This window comes from Schistocerca gregaria, chromosome 1 (assembly GCF_023897955.1).
Source record: "Schistocerca gregaria isolate iqSchGreg1 chromosome 1, iqSchGreg1.2, whole genome shotgun sequence".
Taxonomy (NCBI): domain Eukaryota; kingdom Metazoa; phylum Arthropoda; class Insecta; order Orthoptera; family Acrididae; genus Schistocerca; species Schistocerca gregaria.
Window position 1 is genome coordinate 1,030,664,207 of NC_064920.1, and position 16,643 is coordinate 1,030,680,849.

General features: G+C 42.3%; 1 protein-coding gene and 1 non-coding gene across 3 annotated transcripts in view; one reads left to right on the forward strand and one right to left on the reverse strand.

The window, feature by feature from the left end:
- The window catches only part of LOC126313008 (uncharacterized), an 88,107-nt gene that overhangs the window by 61,374 nt on the left and 10,090 nt on the right, over nt 1-16,643 (reverse strand). The window contains exon 1 of one of the 2 annotated variants that reach the window (XM_049992252.1): nt 7,163-7,421. The exons of the other annotated variant lie outside the window; for it this stretch is intronic. Coding sequence (XP_049848209.1) covers nt 7,163-7,304 — 142 coding nt within the window. The 5' untranslated portion in view covers nt 7,305-7,421. Of the gene's footprint in view, nt 1-7,162; nt 7,422-16,643 lie in introns of those variants that run through there. 2 annotated transcript variants of the gene reach the window in all.
- Trnal-aag (transfer RNA leucine (anticodon AAG)) lies at nt 12,042-12,123 on the forward strand. Its single transcript has one exon. It is a non-coding gene; the product is annotated as a tRNA-Leu (tRNA).

Consider the following 16,643-nt stretch of genomic DNA (forward strand, 5'->3'; position numbering starts at 1 on the left):
GAGTGCATATATCCACGTGAACGTGTGATAACTGTGGATCTTCAGAAGGAAAGTACCAAAACAATTCTGACAGAATAGACGGAATGGACAAGAAATCGCATCAACTGACCCCTAGTCGCGAAATTAAAGGTACTAAAGAGAAACACAATCGCAAAGAGTAAAATCATCGCCGAGAGGTCATCAGATAGCAGCTGATTAATTAATCTGAAACCACGTGCCTATTTTCCTGTATGAATTCGTACGCCCTTTAGCTGCGAAACTTACATAAAATATTGGAGACGAGGTAAGGTGAGGCCCTAGGCGGAGGCGACGAGGCAATTCATTTGCTGGAGAATCAACCGCTCCTCTCCATTTCCCTCTAATACTGGCGGCGGAGATGTCTGCTTTCTCCTTCATGCTATGATGAAGAGACCTCTGTATGACTCCGGCGAAGAAGTGCCTGATACTTTGCTCTCCTGTTCCTTCACGATGTGAGCCCACCAAAACTGTCATTTTGGCCAGTCTGTGATCACGCATTTTCTTTCTCCAATCCAAAAACTTCTAACAATTGTGTTCTGGAATGTTCTGTGTCACTCTTCGGAAGACTGGGGACATGTAACTATCCCGACTATTTGATCCAAAAACTTACCAGTGCAGCTCAATAGTAAATCGTAGCTGCCAGCCAATCAAAGGGCATCACACCAAAAACTTTCTGTAACTTTGCCTTCTCAGTGTTTACGCCAGTGGCCCGTTGACACGAGACAAAAGACCCGCCTATGGAGGTTCCGCGTGGCTACTTCACAAAAGTGTGATGTTATCGTACGGGACACACCATTTGAGTGGGTGGGTCTGTTCTTTCAGAGAAAACTCCAAATTCATATTCGCCACAGCACACAACCGACTTCGCCCTCGAGTGTTGCCAGTGTTGTGAAAGACGCGAGCCACCCTTTGCCGCAGTGAATGCGACATCGTGTCGCGTCCCAAGCGTGGGTTTTGCGAGGGATTGAGCGACACGGTTGGTAAACGGGAATTAGCCGGTTGACCTAATTGAGAGGGAGACTTTTGATCTGGCTAAGATGTTAAATTCCCTGGTGTGAAGGTACAAGGCTAGGATGTTGGTAGAAGTAAACTCGTATGGACGTTATAAAAGTTCTAATTTATTCATAAAGAATACAGATCACCCTAACTGCGTAGTGATTGTACCTACAGAATAGCCAAGCCCATTACAGAGACGGTGACTGACTTCCACCGTTCTGGCTGCCTGATAGAACTTTCCAGCACTTTGCTGCCCACACTAGCACCCTACGTCAGAGTCCCGCGGTCGCTGCCTAAACGCTCATCGGCGACTATCTCCAACTGTCTGCCTGCAGCCCGCCCTCAGCCCAAGTCGGCTGCTACTCACGCTGATTACCGTCGCTGCCTAAACCCGAGAGAGAGAGATCCCCGGAGCGGCGTGCCTCCGAGTTTTGTTAGCTCTTCCCCTTCGACCCCGCCAGCGCTTGGCATGACGTAGCGTCGAGTGCAACTTTTCCTTATTAGGGATTGTTTTAGTATTAACTTCAGTACTTTTCTTCAGAAGCTGGGTGGAGGGGTAGAGGGGCCTCTCCCTATATGGTCACGCACTGCGTCCTGAGCCCTTCATTGGCTCCTCATGACGTAGTGCGGTCCCCACCTAGGGCCCTCTTTCTTTCTCTCTCCGCTCCCAGACTTCTCCCTCTAGCCAAGAGTGTTGATACTGTAAGTTATTGCTTATTAAGGGACCTGCCCAGAGCGCCTTTTTATCTTAATAGCTGAGTCTGCTTCCTTGCTTATCACGCGCAGCTGCCTGGCCGCTTGGACCGCCGCTTCGGCTATCTGGCTGCGTCGTTATCTTTTGTGACCCCTCTGACACGCCTGGCGTCCCCTGTTAACTCTATCTCCCCGTATGATTTCTGGTGTATCGTCTGAGAACAACTGCATTTAGACTTGGCTTTTCTGCGGTTACAACAATCGCACTGTTTCTCACTGAGGCTCAGGCAGTTTGCCCCATCGGGGCGCGCGTCTGGTCACTCGACTCACTCACTCAGGGCAGACCATGGCAAGTAGAAATTGCCCGCTAACTGGCAAAAAAATGAATTCAACGAACATTTTAGACTTAAAAGAAATCAAAGGACATCCTCTACAATCAGGACACCATTGCCACGGATAATACTGCTCTTTGCTCACACATCGGAATTTTTCGATTAATTATACCTATCGTATTGAGGAATTATGTGGGCTGAGAGAAAAAGAATGAAACACGAGTCTGGCTACAGCCTGATGCATTTCAATGGGGCAGCAACTCACGTCGCTCCTCCAGTGAAAATTCTGCTTAACGCAACCTTCCACAGACGTGTTATTTCCAGAGATTTTCCAGATGCATGGCCTGCAAGATGATCTTATCAGAATCCATTTGACTTTTAGCTCTGTGAATATCTAAAAGAGTGCGTTAATCAGGGACATGCTTGGTTTCTAATTGATCTGAAGGCCAGTTACAGGAACGTGTTGCACGGATTACATCGGAAATGTTGCAAGCAATTGTTGATCACATTTTACAGATGCACCATTTTGTTGACGTCTCTGGTGCTGATACTGAACAAAGTATGTAAGTGGCGGTTAACAATAAAATCACCATTATTCTTTCCTCATTGTTTGATATTTTCTGCCCATGTCCCGTTCCTACTCCATTAGATATGAAAACATTTTTACACCTTTTTCTTGTATTCACAGCGCCACCTTGTAGACAAAATAGGAATGAATTTTTTTCCCGTCGTAAGAGGGTTTCGGATTAGTCCATTAGCATATCTACCAAGTTTCGCTGCCATACGATAATATTACAGCCACACTGAACTTTTGTGATTGGCTGCAATTTAATTATAGCCACCCGGAGCGTGGAATGTCAGATCTCTTAATCGGGCAGGTAGGTTAGAAAATTTAAAAAGGGAAATGGATAGGTTAAAGTTAGATATAGTGGGAATTAGTGAAGTTCGGTGGCATGAGGAACAAGACTTCTGGTCAGGTGACTAGAGGGTTATAAACACAAAATCAAATAGGGGTAATGCAGCAGTTGGTTTAATAATGAATAGGAAAATAGGAATGCGGGTAAGCTACTACAAACAGCATAGTGAACGCATTATTGTGGCCAAGATAGATACAAAGCTCACGTCTACTACAGTAGTACAAGTTTATATGCCAACTAGCTCTGCAGATGACGAAGAAATTGAAGAAATGTATGATGAAATAAAAGAAGGGAGACGAAAATTTAATAGTCATGGGTGACTGGAATTCGAGTGTAGGAAAAGGGAGAGAAGGAAACGTAGTAGGTGAATATGGATTCGGGCTAAGAAATGAAAGAGGAAGCCGCCTGGTAGAATTTTGCACAGAGCACAACTTAATCATAGCTAACACTTGGTTTAAGAATCATGAAAGAAAGTCTTATACATGGAAGAACCCTGGAGATACTAAAAGGTATCAGATAGATTATATATTGGTAAGACAGAGATTTAGGAACCAGGTTTTAAATTGTAAGACATTTCCAGGGGCAGATGTAGATTCTGACCACAATGTATTGGTTATGAACTGTAGATTAAAACTGAAGAAACTGCAAAAAGGTGGGAATTTAAGGAGATGGGACCTGGATAAACTGATAGAACGAGAGGTTGTACAGAGTTTCAGGGAGAGCATAAGAGAACAATTTACAGAAATGGGGGAAAGAAATACAGTAGAAGAAGAATGGGTAGCTTTGAGGGATGAAGTAGTGAAGGCAGCAGAGGATCAAGTAGGTAAAAAGACGAGGGCTACTAGAAATCCTTGGGTAACGGAAGAAATATTGAATTTAATTGATGAAAGGAGAAAATATAAAAATGCAGTAAATGAAGCAGGCATAAAGGAATACATACGTCTCAAAAATGAGATCGACAGGAAGTGCAAAATGGCTAAGCAGGGATGGCAAGAGGACAAATGTAAGGATGTAGAGGCTTATCTCACTAGGGGTAAGATAGATACTGCCTACAGGAAAATTAAAGAGACCTTTGGAGATAAGAGAACCACTTGTATGAACATCAAGAGCTAAGATGGAAACACAGTTCTAAGCAAAGAAGGGAAAGCAGAAAGGTGGAAGGAGTATATAGAGGGTCTATACAAGGGCGATGTACTTGAGCACAATATTATGGAAATGGAAGAGGATGAAGTTGAAGATGAAATGGGAGATACGATACTGCGTGAAGAGTTTGACAGAGCAGTGAAAGACCTGAGTCGAAACAAGGCCCCGGGAGTAGACAACATTCCATTGGAAGTACTGACAGCCTTGGGAGAGCCAGTCCTGACAAAACTCTACCATCTGGTGAGCAAGATGTATGAGACAGGCGAAATTCCTTCAGACTTCAAGAAGAATATAATAATTCCAATCCCAAAGAAAACAGGTGTTGCGGGATGTGAAAATTACCGAACTATCAGTATAATAAGTCACAGCTGCAAAATAGTAACGCGAATTCTTTACAGACGAATGGAAAAACTAGTAGAAGCCGACCTCGAGGAAGATCAGTTTGGATTCCGTAGAAATGTGGGAACACGTGAGGCAATACTGACATTGCGACTTATCTTAGAAGAAAGATTAAGGAAAGGCAAACCTACGTTTCTAGCATTTGACAATGTTGCTAGAATACTCTCTTTCAAATTCTAATGGTGGCTGGGGTAAAATACAGGGAGCGAAAGGCTATTTACAATTTGTACAGAAACCAGATGGCATTTATAAGAGTCGAGAGACATGAAAGGGAAGCAGTGGTTGGGAAGGGAGTAAGACAGGGTTGTAGCCTCTCCCCAATGTTATTCAATCTGTATATTGAGCAAGCAGTAAAGGAAACAAAAGAAAAATTCTGAGTAGGTATTAAAATCCATGGAGAAGAAATAAAAACTTTGAGGTTCGCCGATGTAATTCTGTCAGAGACAGCAAAGGACTTGGAAGAGCAGTTGAACGGAATGGACAGTGTCTTGAAAGGAGGATATAAGATGAACATCAACAAAAGCAAAACGAGTATAATGGAATGTAGTCGAATTAAGTCGGGTGATGCTGAGGGAATTAGATTAGGAAATGAGACACTTAAAGTAGTAAAGGAGTTTTGCTATTTGGGGAGCAAAATAACTGATGATGGTCGAAGTAGAGAGGATATAAAATGTAGACTGGCAATGGCAAGGAAAGCGTTTCTGAAGAAGAGAAATTTGTTAACATCGAGTATAGATTTAAGTGTCACGAAGTCATTTCTGAAAGTATTTGTATGGAGTGTAGCAATGTATGGAAGTGAAACATGGACGATAAATAGTTTAGACAAGAAGAGAATAAAAGCTTTCGAAATGTGGTGCTACAGAAGAATGTTGAAGATTAGGTGGGTAGATCTCATAACTAATGAGGAAGTATTGAATAGGATTGGGGAGAAGAAAAGTTTGTGGCACAACTTGACCAGAAGAAGGGGTCGGTTGGTAGGACATGTTCTGAGGCATCAAGGGATCACCAATTTAGAATTGGAGGGCAGTGTGGATGGTAAAAATCGTAGAGGGAGACCAAGAGATGAATACACTAAGCAGATTCAGAAGGTTGTAGGTTGCAGTAGGTACTGGGAGATGAAGAAGCTTGCACAGGATAGAGTAGCATGGAGAGCTGCATCAAACCAGTCTCAGGACTGAAGACAACAACAACAACAACAACAACCTGGTACTTCATCAGTTGGAAAACTGTAACAAGTTTTGAGATGGCATAGTAGTAGTAAAAATAAGTTATGAAACTAACAGAAAACAGAAAAACAAAGATCTTGCATTTAGTAGCTCATAAATTTCTGCACATATTTTTAAGACAACATGTATAATAACCCGTATCATACAAGTACTCCCAAATAGAAATCCATTCGCATCTGCTTGGTAACGATACCACTCACTTCCTTCAACCCGTGAATTCGTTGACTTAATCTCGAGAAATGTGGTCACAAATTATTTGTATTTTTAAAACTTCTTTACCTATGGAACAATATATTTCTTTCTTTCACATTTCTTTCGATGCAACCAACTACTGCACAAGATTTCAGCACTGCAATAAACAATAGTGTAATGAGAATACTACAATTAAGATAAAGTTAATATTATTGCGGAAATCAACTGGAAATGAATGCTCTCATATGACATCTCATCGAGACTCTCATATGACATCTCATCGAGATGGTGGTTTCAATATAATGGCATAACGATCAGTCTGCATCGACCATAATGTACGTACCAGACACACCTGTTGAATGCTAACATTTTGGAAGGCCGAAGTAATCAGTATTAAGAAGGGCGACAACGGAGATGCCACAGTCGCAAAATCGTACAAACCGATGTTGCCTCTGGGGCTCTCTGGACAAAATACAGATTAATGGCGCACAGAGATCTATAGTCAGAGTAACAAACGTGTTGGTTAAGTTTAGCTTCATTGAGCGTGTCTGACGTCATGCATGCTCTGCTGTAAATGTTGCAGCCATTGCGAGCATTAAATGAGGTCGTACCGAGTAATTTAGGGAATTTTTATTCCACTTGATGCGAGAAGTCATGACTCATGATGGTGGTAAGCGGCAGTCACCATACAATCAAGCGAGAGGCACAATTTGCAGGATACATTCTTTATTCAAGCGTAATACAGAAAACCAGCAATGTTGCAATCCCGAACGGGTCACTATATGCGCGAACTAGCTTCGTTCGTGGAACCCAATTATCTTCTTATTTTTCTTTTGCCTGTGTTCCGTATTGCTGCAGGGTCGACATGATATTACCTGATTTCGCATCGTTAATTTAAGGGGAGTTGGGACGCCCTATCCCGACAAGGAACCACTGTAGCCAATGACATGAAACTTTTACAGGACATTAAACTGTATGTCCTGCGTCTACTGAACTACAATAATTGCATTTCAGCCGCTGCTTTCGGAAATACAATTTTTTAAATACACAGTTAAAATTTTGCGTACTTTTGCGCACATTATCCTAAGTAATTTTTATTACATATACATAACATGGTATACTTCTTTTCGTTTAGTAGACTCAGGTTATGTACAGGGTGTGGTAAATAAGTAATGAGACTCAGTCTAGAAAAACAAATTTATTGATCCAATTTGTACAAAACTTTAATATTTTTCAAAGTACTCACCTTGGGCGTCGACACAACGTTGCCAGCGCGTTTTCCATGCTTCATAGGCCTCACTGTAGTCCGTTTGAGTTATCCCAGTTAGTGCCTCCGTGACAGCACGTTGGATGTTCGGAATTCGTCGAAACGATGACCCTTCAGGCATCTTTTGACCTTCGGAAATAGGAAGAAATCAGGAGGACTCAAGTCAGGGCTGTATGGTGGCTGTGGCAGAACTTCAACTCCAATTCGAGTCAAGTAGGAGGTCACGAGGAACGCTGTGTGTGCCGGAGCGTTGTCATGGTGGAGACGCCAGCATTGAGCAAGGTCCTGTCACTTCTGTTTGACGGCTCTGTGCAATCGCTGAAGGACTTCTTTGTAGAATTCGGCATTGACAGTCTTCCCCTGAGGGACAAACTCTTTGTCGAAAAACACAATCAGCATTGTCTTGATGCGGGACTTTGACATTCTTGCGTTCTTCGGCCGCGGGGATGCCGGTGTGTGCCACTCCGAGCTCTGGGCTTTCGTCTCCGGGTCGTACTGGAATGTCCACGATTCGTCGCCTGTTACTACATTCTCTAAAAAGTCTGGATTATTTTCCAAATCATTCAACATCTCACGGCAAACGTCCACTCGTTGTTGCTTTTGTTCGGCGGTGAGCACTCGGGGAACCAATTTTGCGCAAACTTTCCTCATCATCAAATCTTGCGTAACAATTTGGTGAACCGTAAATTTATTCACGGAGACCTCATCGGCGATCATTTTGAGACTTAAACGATGGTCGGAGTCCAGGAGTTCTTTCACTTTGGCCACCATTTCATTCACAAGACTCGTTGAAGGGCGTCCAGATCGTTCCATGTCTTCAACGGATTCCCTCCCGTTTTTAAATTCATTAAACCACCGGAACACTTGAGCTCTTGATAGGGAGTCTTCTTTGTAGGTCTCCGTAATCATAGCAAAAGTTCCGAAGCAGTATTGCCCAAGCGAAGGCAAAATTTGATTGCATACCGCTGTTCTATCGAGTGATCCATCTTCAGTGTTTTCCCAAGTGTCACGGGCACACAAACAACGTAATACGCGAAGCTGGTCCCCTCTCTGCACCAGAGCTCCGACGCGACTGCGAACCGGTTCTATTGTTAGCTCAGATCCCCCACCATGTGACGTACAGGTGGAGACCGCCCTCGAGCGACTGGGGCGCCGCGCGGCGGCCAGTCTCATTACTTATCTACCACACCCTGTATGTTATTACTCCCTGAAAATTTGAAAACTCTACTCTAAGTGGTTTCTTAGATATAGGGAAAAATCCAACAGAAAATGCAAATTTTCAGGAACGGCTTCTAAAGTTTCAATAGACTGTAACTCACTTAATATATGCTTAATTTTTTTTTTATTTTCAGTCACTCAGAAGCACCCTGCGCCCTACTGTATATCATCCTCTTGATCTTTTTCCAAGTTTTTCTTCTTTTCTTCTTTCTGGATTCCTTAGTGGCCAACTGTGCTGCATACTCTGCTTTTTCAATGCAAACCTTGTCCATCCGTTCAAGTTTTCTGATGCAGTTAGCTCCAGGATTAATTCCCATATGCTGTAGCACTTTCACCCTACCATCGTTATAAGCAATAAGAGCATCACTGACCTCCCACTTTAGTGCCTTTATTCCAACAAAAACATTTTTTGGTAAGCGAGTTCATACAAGATTATTGAACGACTCACTGGGATTTTGAGTCTGACCATGCAGACACTTCTTCAGTAATTAAGGATTTGCCAGGTGTCTGTAAATAGGTTTTATGATATCCATCCACGACTGCTGCTGGGACGGAATGTTTATGGCTGTATGAACTGTCAGAATACTGGGCATGGTGGGAATTGCTCCATGAATCAGGCCCAGGAAAGCAAAGGTGGTGTACTGGTTTTTCATCAGCTGACAGTCTGTGGAAAAAGGTAGCCGATACTGCCTGCCTCATTTTCAACAAATCCTCAGTATAATTTCTAATGGCCATCCCATAATACTGCTGTAGTTCATCAATCACTTTGTCTGCCTCTTATGGTGTTAAGCCGGGTTCACACCCGCAACGAAAGTATCGCCACAAGTCAAGTCATTCTGGAGTGGCGCTGTGAGCTACCGTTCACACAAGACGCCACAAATTCTTCGTCATTGCGCAGTTTGCAAAATGGCGTCACTAAATAAGATGTTTTGGAAACATAATAAATGTAAAATATTACTTACAAAAGTGTTTCTCGTCTCTCTTGTCTCGACAACATGTGTTTAGAACCGGTCTGCAGCTTCAAACCAAGTAAGGCTGGGTTTCTAAATACCGTCTGTAGACGCACCACTCTTAAGTGATTTCAGTACTTTTTTATGTTCATTCATGTCAGCATTTTGAATGCTTCGAATTTTTAAATTTGTTGTAGCTACATCAATTCCAGATACATATTCACGCATACTGTTTACTATTTCAATTAATGCAGCATCTCTCAAATTTCTGTCTTTGTATGATTCGCTTTTGTGGTTCCAAAGGCATTCTCGTTCTTGATACACCTACAAGAATCTCATAATTGTCGCTGTTGACCACTTTTTCGACATATTAATAGCAAAAGCACTATCTGCGAACGAATACGCACTAGAAAGGTTTGAATCCAGCCGCGAGGTAGCAATCGAATGACGTTATTCGATTGTGGAGAAGGAAAAACGGCTCAACAAAGTAGAACAAGTTCAACTTTTTGTGGCGTGACAAAAATTGCGCTTCTTAAATGGTGCCACCGAAAATTAGGAGTTCACACATGCAACTACAAAGCAACTGCAGTTCGCCATTAGCAGTGGTGATACTTTTGTTGCCTGTGTGAACCCGGCTTTACCATCACAAAGTTTCTTCTCAAACTTCGTTTCAACTTCCTCAACCTGGTGCCCATCCTCTTCTGGACATGAACTTTATAACACAGCAATCCCCAGTGTTCCATACAAAAAATTACCGATTTTATTGCATCTTGCACAAAATTTTAACAGTTTCAACCAGTGTTGTTTATATTTTAAAAAAAATTAAAAAATATACTTCCCATGTGAGTTTATAAGTGATATAGATATAATTTTATTCGAAAAATTGCAAATTTTATAATGAGATAAAAATCCGAAAATATAAAAAAAAATCGCTCTAACTCCCCTTAAAAGGCGGCTGGAAGGGCTTTCTGTTGTGGTTAACACCGTACTTAGGTAGAAGCTATATTGTAAGCATGATCTGCGGGTGGTCGCTAGTCAAACAAAAACTATTCTCATCTAGTTGTACTTACATTATACTGCAATCGAAACTACTTGAATGCACACTGCGCAACACAATTAAAGGGTCATTTTTTCGGAACCCCGTAATTGCCTCCCATTCGGACGAAGAATTTCGAAATTTGGCTTAAACGTGCCAACAACCTTTCTCTGTGATATCGCAAAACCCTGGTGCCCTGTAACGTCACCTTCGGGCTCAGCGACGCTTCAAACAGCCAAAATGAGGCCAAAGCTCAGAAGTTCATGTGAGATGAAAGGCGGGTTAATGATGTCACACTGACACCAAATTTCACCACAATTCTACCAAACGTCACCATGAAAGTGACGAACGATGGGAAGGTTGTCTCATCCCGTCTTAGCCACATTTCATCCCTTCTTTTGACGCCTCTGCGATGCAGGTCAGAACCACGATGCTCCGCGTTGAAATCACGCGGTTTTCTTGTGGGTTGCCGTGGAAAACATTTCATATAGACCGCTGCTCAATATCGACACGAAAAGGCCTCAGAGAGATGGCATAAAGGCAGTCAACGAAATCACCCCTTCCCTTGGGGCGTCGATTCCCAAAGATTTAGTGCTCAAAAATGACAGTTCACAATGCTGTAAGCAACAGGACGATAATCTTGATCATCTTTGACACCGCAAACTCTCTCCGGACAATTCAACCCTTATCTAAGGACACCACTGAAAATGACTGCACCCCTTTGGAGTGTAGCGCGACTACAATTTTGCTCTGGTATACAGAGTAGAGCCTGTAGCACCCGTTCAAGATCATTCGACGAAATTTGATCGTAATTCCGATGCAGCGAAGGGTGTTTACGCTTTTTCAGTCCTCCGGTTTTGCACGTTCTTCTGAGATAATGACATGATCACGTTAGTGCGCACACACAGATGAATCGTTCGTTAAGCCCTTACAGACGGCGCGGCGATCGAGTCATGTGATTAAACACAAGCACACTACCTCTAACAGGCAGTAGCGATCAGCGAGACATTTGTGTTTCAAACGGATATTGTATGTAAACGTGGGTAAATGTAAGGACCGTGACAGACGAACAAAAAGGCGCAGGCGTGTTCGTCGGTACCATGGTTATAAAAGGCGTGAAATTACTGGATTAGTTGGTGTTTCGCGGTGGACTGTTCAACTTGTATCTTAGCAGTGGTGTAACATATGCGGCCACGAAACAGGACATCAGAATAGTGTTAGGAAAAAGATCCTGACTGAGAGAAGCCGGAGAGGAGTTTCATTGGTCGTGAAACAAAATCGCTTCCAAAGCCGACAGGAATTGCTGCAGTCAGTGAATGAAGATCCTTCCGAACCGGTTAGCCCGCTACGAACAGTTGGAGTCGGTCAACTCGCAAGAGGCCATTGTTCACACAGGCACATAAAGACGCCAACAGCAAAGTTCATCTGGGTGGCACAGTATGTGACTAGTTTACTTATCACTCCCCCACTCTATTACATCTGCACTGGCCTGCAAAATCATCCGTAGAAAATCTGTGGGACATGCTGTAGCAGCGGGTAAAACGCCAACATCAGCACCCCACAATTTGGCGCAACTACGCGATCAGCTTGTACACTTGGCTGCTGTGCGCTGCGCGATCAGCTTGTACACTTGGCTGTTATACGCTGCACATATGGTAGCGTGGCCGAGCGGTCTAAGGCGCTGGTTTAAGGCACCAGTCTCTTCGGAGGCGTGGGTTCGAATCCCACCGCTGCCAACTGTTTTTAACTTACAAAACCTAGCAGGGTGCACACTTCAAATATTGTTAAATAAAAGTTGGTATCTATAAAGCACTTCAGAGAAAGTTTAAGAATTGCTAATTGAGGACATGTATATAACGAGCCGTAGACTTATGATAATACAACATATTTCTTGATCAATTTTTGAACATTGTTACCCAAAAAACTACTAAATTTAGCACCAAACAGTTTTCAAAGAAACGTTGGATTACTACAGGTATTAAAGCGTCTTCAGAAAGAAAAAGAGACCTATATGATATAGCAAGCATTAGTAAACACCCAGAAGAAATTTCACAATACAAAAATTATGGTAAATACTGAGAAAAGTTGTCAGAAAATAAAAAGATATGCATGTTAATGATTAAAATAACAACTATGGCAATAAAATAAAATCAGTATGAAATGTTGTTAGAAGGAAAACTGCAGTAGGTAGTATTACTATTAAAGAGAATGAGATTATCTTAACCAACCTGACACAGATAGCTACTGTATTTAACGAGCATATCGTAAGTGTAGGTAAAAAATTGGTGATAATAGTTCAATGAAAAAGCCAACTGCTGCACAGAAGAGTCAATTTTGAGAAATCTTAGTCAGATTAATTTTCCCCTAACAACCTCTTGTGAAATAAGGAAAAAGATAAATCATTAAATCCCTGAAAAATAAATGTTCTGGTGGAGTAGATGATATCTCTAACAAGATGTTAGAACAATGTGGAGCAATTACAGCTGATGTTCTGAGTCATATGTGTAATGGATCATTAACTCAAGGTATTTTCCCAGACTGGTTAGAGTATGTGATTGTCAAGCCTCTCTACAAAAGAGGGGACCACGGATGTCAATAATTACTGGCCAGTGCCCTTGCTTACAGCATTTTCAAAAATAGTCAAGAAAGTAATGTACTCAGGAGTGGTTAGCTTGGGTTTCAAAAATGCTGTTCCACTGAGACTGCAATATGCAATTTCACTGCCCACATAATAGAGTCTTTAAATAGTAAAATGTCATGAATAGGAATTTTCTGTGACGTATCCAAAGCATTTGACTGTGTAAACCATGACATTATGTTACAGAAATTACAATTCTATGATATAAATGGAACAGCATATGAGTGGTTTAAGTCATGTCTATAGAACAGGATGAAAATGTTTCTTTATATAGTTTAAGTGATGTAAGGAAGTTTGCCAAGTTAGCAAACTGGAGTAAAATTACATTACATGTACCGAGCGAGGTGGCACAGTGGCTAACGCCACTATGAGGATGCAAATCACGTTTGCGTTAAATAAACGCCGTAGCTGTCGTGAGCATTAGTTACCCTTGAGATTGGACGTCGTGAGTTGATGTTAGTCAAGAATAACTTTACGGACCACTGATGCCATTTTCAACATGTCACTGAGTTTGAACGAGGTCTTTTAATAGGGGTATGAGAAGCTGGATCTTCCTTCTAAGACATTGCGTAAAAACTTGAAGGAATATAGCCACTGTACATGACTAATGACAGTGATGGTTACGAGAATGTACCGTCGCAAGAAGACTGGGCTCTAGATGGCCTCATGTCACTACCAAAAGGAACGACCGTCGTGTAAGGCATAGGGCTCTGCCATATTGTATTGCATCTGCAGCAGCAATTTGAACAGCAGTTAGAACCACAATGACACAACGAACTTTGAAAAACCGGTTACTTCAAGAACAGCTCGGAGCCAGAGTCCTGTACCATGCATTCCACTGATCTCCAATCAGTGGTGTCAAGCAAGAGCTCATAGCACAGGAGGGTGGAGGTCTGTTGCGTTTTCTGATGAAATCTGATTCTGCCTCTGCGCCAGTGACGGCCGTATGTTGGTTAGACTGAGACCAGTTGAGAGCCTGCAGACAACACACAGGACCTACACCTGGAGTTATCCTCTGGGGTGCAAAGTCGTATGATACGAGTAGCACTCTCGTGGTTTTCCCACGCTCCCTGACTGCAAATTTTTAAGTCAGTCTGGTGATTCGACCTATTGTGCTGTCATTCATGAAAAGCATTGCAGGGAGTGTTTGCAAGAGGATAGCGCTCGCCCACATACCTCTGGTGCAACCCAACTCCAGTGTTACCCATAAACAGCATTAATCGTCCCTGTATTGACTGACCAAGTGCAACAGGCATGGAACTCCAGTCCACAAACTGACATCCGGCACCTGTGCAGGACAACGCATGTACGTTTGCATGCTTGCATTCAACTTTATGGCGGCTACACCAGATATTAATGTACCAGCATTTAACATTTACAATGCCTTATATTATCTTAATTGGCTTATATTATCATTCAGATGTAGCAATACGCCTGCCAACTTTCGTTGATGTTGCAAAACTGCTTCTTGAATTTGCGTTTTTGTTTTTTTTTTCAATGTAATTTTTTTTTCCGTCTTCCATTCAACCGTTTGGCGCTTGTGAGGCATTGTAGATGTGACACTAAAGGTGTCTTGAGTTTTGGAAACATTGGAGGCCACTAAAGGGTGTCAGAGGTGCCTGCAACAACGATCGTGATGACAGCTGATCTTGTATGGAGAGTCTTTTACCGTCTGGAGGGCCTGGTTTATGTCGTCTTTAATAGATCTATTTTTCTGACAGCCGTAGTGGCCCTGGCTGATTCCATGGGATTCCTTTGGTGCATGCAACAAGTCATACAATAGTTTCTCCCGGAGTTTGGTCAGAGGAAAATTGTACAAACTATTGATACGCTTCCCAGTCGTGGTGAGTCATTTAACAGCGTTATCACGGGTGGGAGAAATCTGCAGTGCAATTTGCTGAAGAATTGTGGGATGGATTTTGTCAAGGCAGGATGTTTGGCCTTTCCTCATCTTTACCATTGCTATCGCAACCCTCTCTTGAGAAGGGAATGGTGACAGTCGCGTTTGAATACTTCGAGATAAGGTTCATTCTGGGCAGGCGTTGATGCTGCGCGTCAATGCTTGGACGTTTGACAGAAACGAGTGAGTCAAGGATCTAAAGAGAAACTGCATCTCCCTTCTGAGCTGCTGTCTCGTCTCCTTACCTACTCTCTAGAAGCACACAGGCCTTTTGCGTCAGAAGTTTATATGTTGTAGCATTTATAACAAATAAGCACACGACGAGTTCTAATGTTGTGCAAAATGTCTCAAGCCCCACTCTTGGGAAGTATATTGTGACGTAATTGCGTCTTGATAGCAAGTGTGACAATTCACTTGGTAACAGCTTATCCACATCTCACTGGTTGACTGTAGCATGGCCCACTGTGGGAGTGTCACTTCTAATGGACGCTAGTAGGTCAAAATTTTTGAGACAGCTACTCCACTGTCCCTTACGAGAGTAAGACAAGACAAGAGCAGTCGTCAGTGTAAGCTCGCGATTAGCAATAGTTGGTAGCATGAGCTATAGTGTGCCCACTACTCAAAATGTGTGTAAAGGTATTACTACTCCCTAATATTGGCTAGAATAAAAGATGCTGCTATCATAAAACAAAAAAGGGCGAAGTGTTCTTTGTAGACTTAGGCATGTAAAAGAAGGAAATTAACTTTTCGACTTATGTGGCAGCTTCAAAGACATTTAAACCAAAACATCTTGACATATTGCACTTTCTTAGTTGTTAGTGTTAGTATCCATGGCATGTAACATAATACATCGTGTCAAGTAAAGTAACATGATACATGATGTCATGTCTTGTAACTTCAGACGTGTCCTCTACTGTTGCATTTGTCATGTCATGAAGTTTAGGATGGATGCACCCCCCCTCTCGGATACTTCCTATTGTAGATGTATCCCAACCTCTAGAAGCACATAAGTTTGCCTTCTTACAACCGTCATCATACAAATAACATTGGGGGGGTGGGAGGTTGGGGGAGGTTCATGGTCTCCTTGGGGAATAAAATCAACCATCCTCGCACAGCAATCAAAAAATTGTTTTAGAGTCCCCTCACGACTAAATCCATCTCCAGAAATTTTATCCCCCCCCCCAGAAAAAAATGTTTTAACCTGTTACATGTATGCTCTTCAGCTGTATGATACACAATGATTGCTATGGCTAGCAAATCTTCTGGATTTTGGGCGCAGGATCAGGGACTTTAAAACAGCAAGATGCAGGCGTGCCACCACCTTGCAGCTAAGAGAGTTCACTGCACTGGGGAAGTGTGGCTAACTCGTAAAAAACCGTAAATATGTCAATATGTATCGTTTTAAATGTCCTTGAAGTTGTCAGATAATTCGAAAAGCTAGTTCCCATTCTTTTATACGCCTAACTCTGACATACCTTTTTGGGGCTACATGAAGGAGTACTTTTCAACCTTGGTTCCCAATTTTTACTCTACTTCAGAATGCTGCAGCAACCAATCCGAATTAAGTACGGTTGGCTGAAAGACGCAGAAGAACTACGAAACAATGTACGCATAACAAAGTACTATCAACTTTTCAATCCTGTACGAAAATTCACGAACTTAAGCTTTTTTTCCAAAAATAAATCTTCTACAAGACAGGATAGTAGTTTTTGAAGACT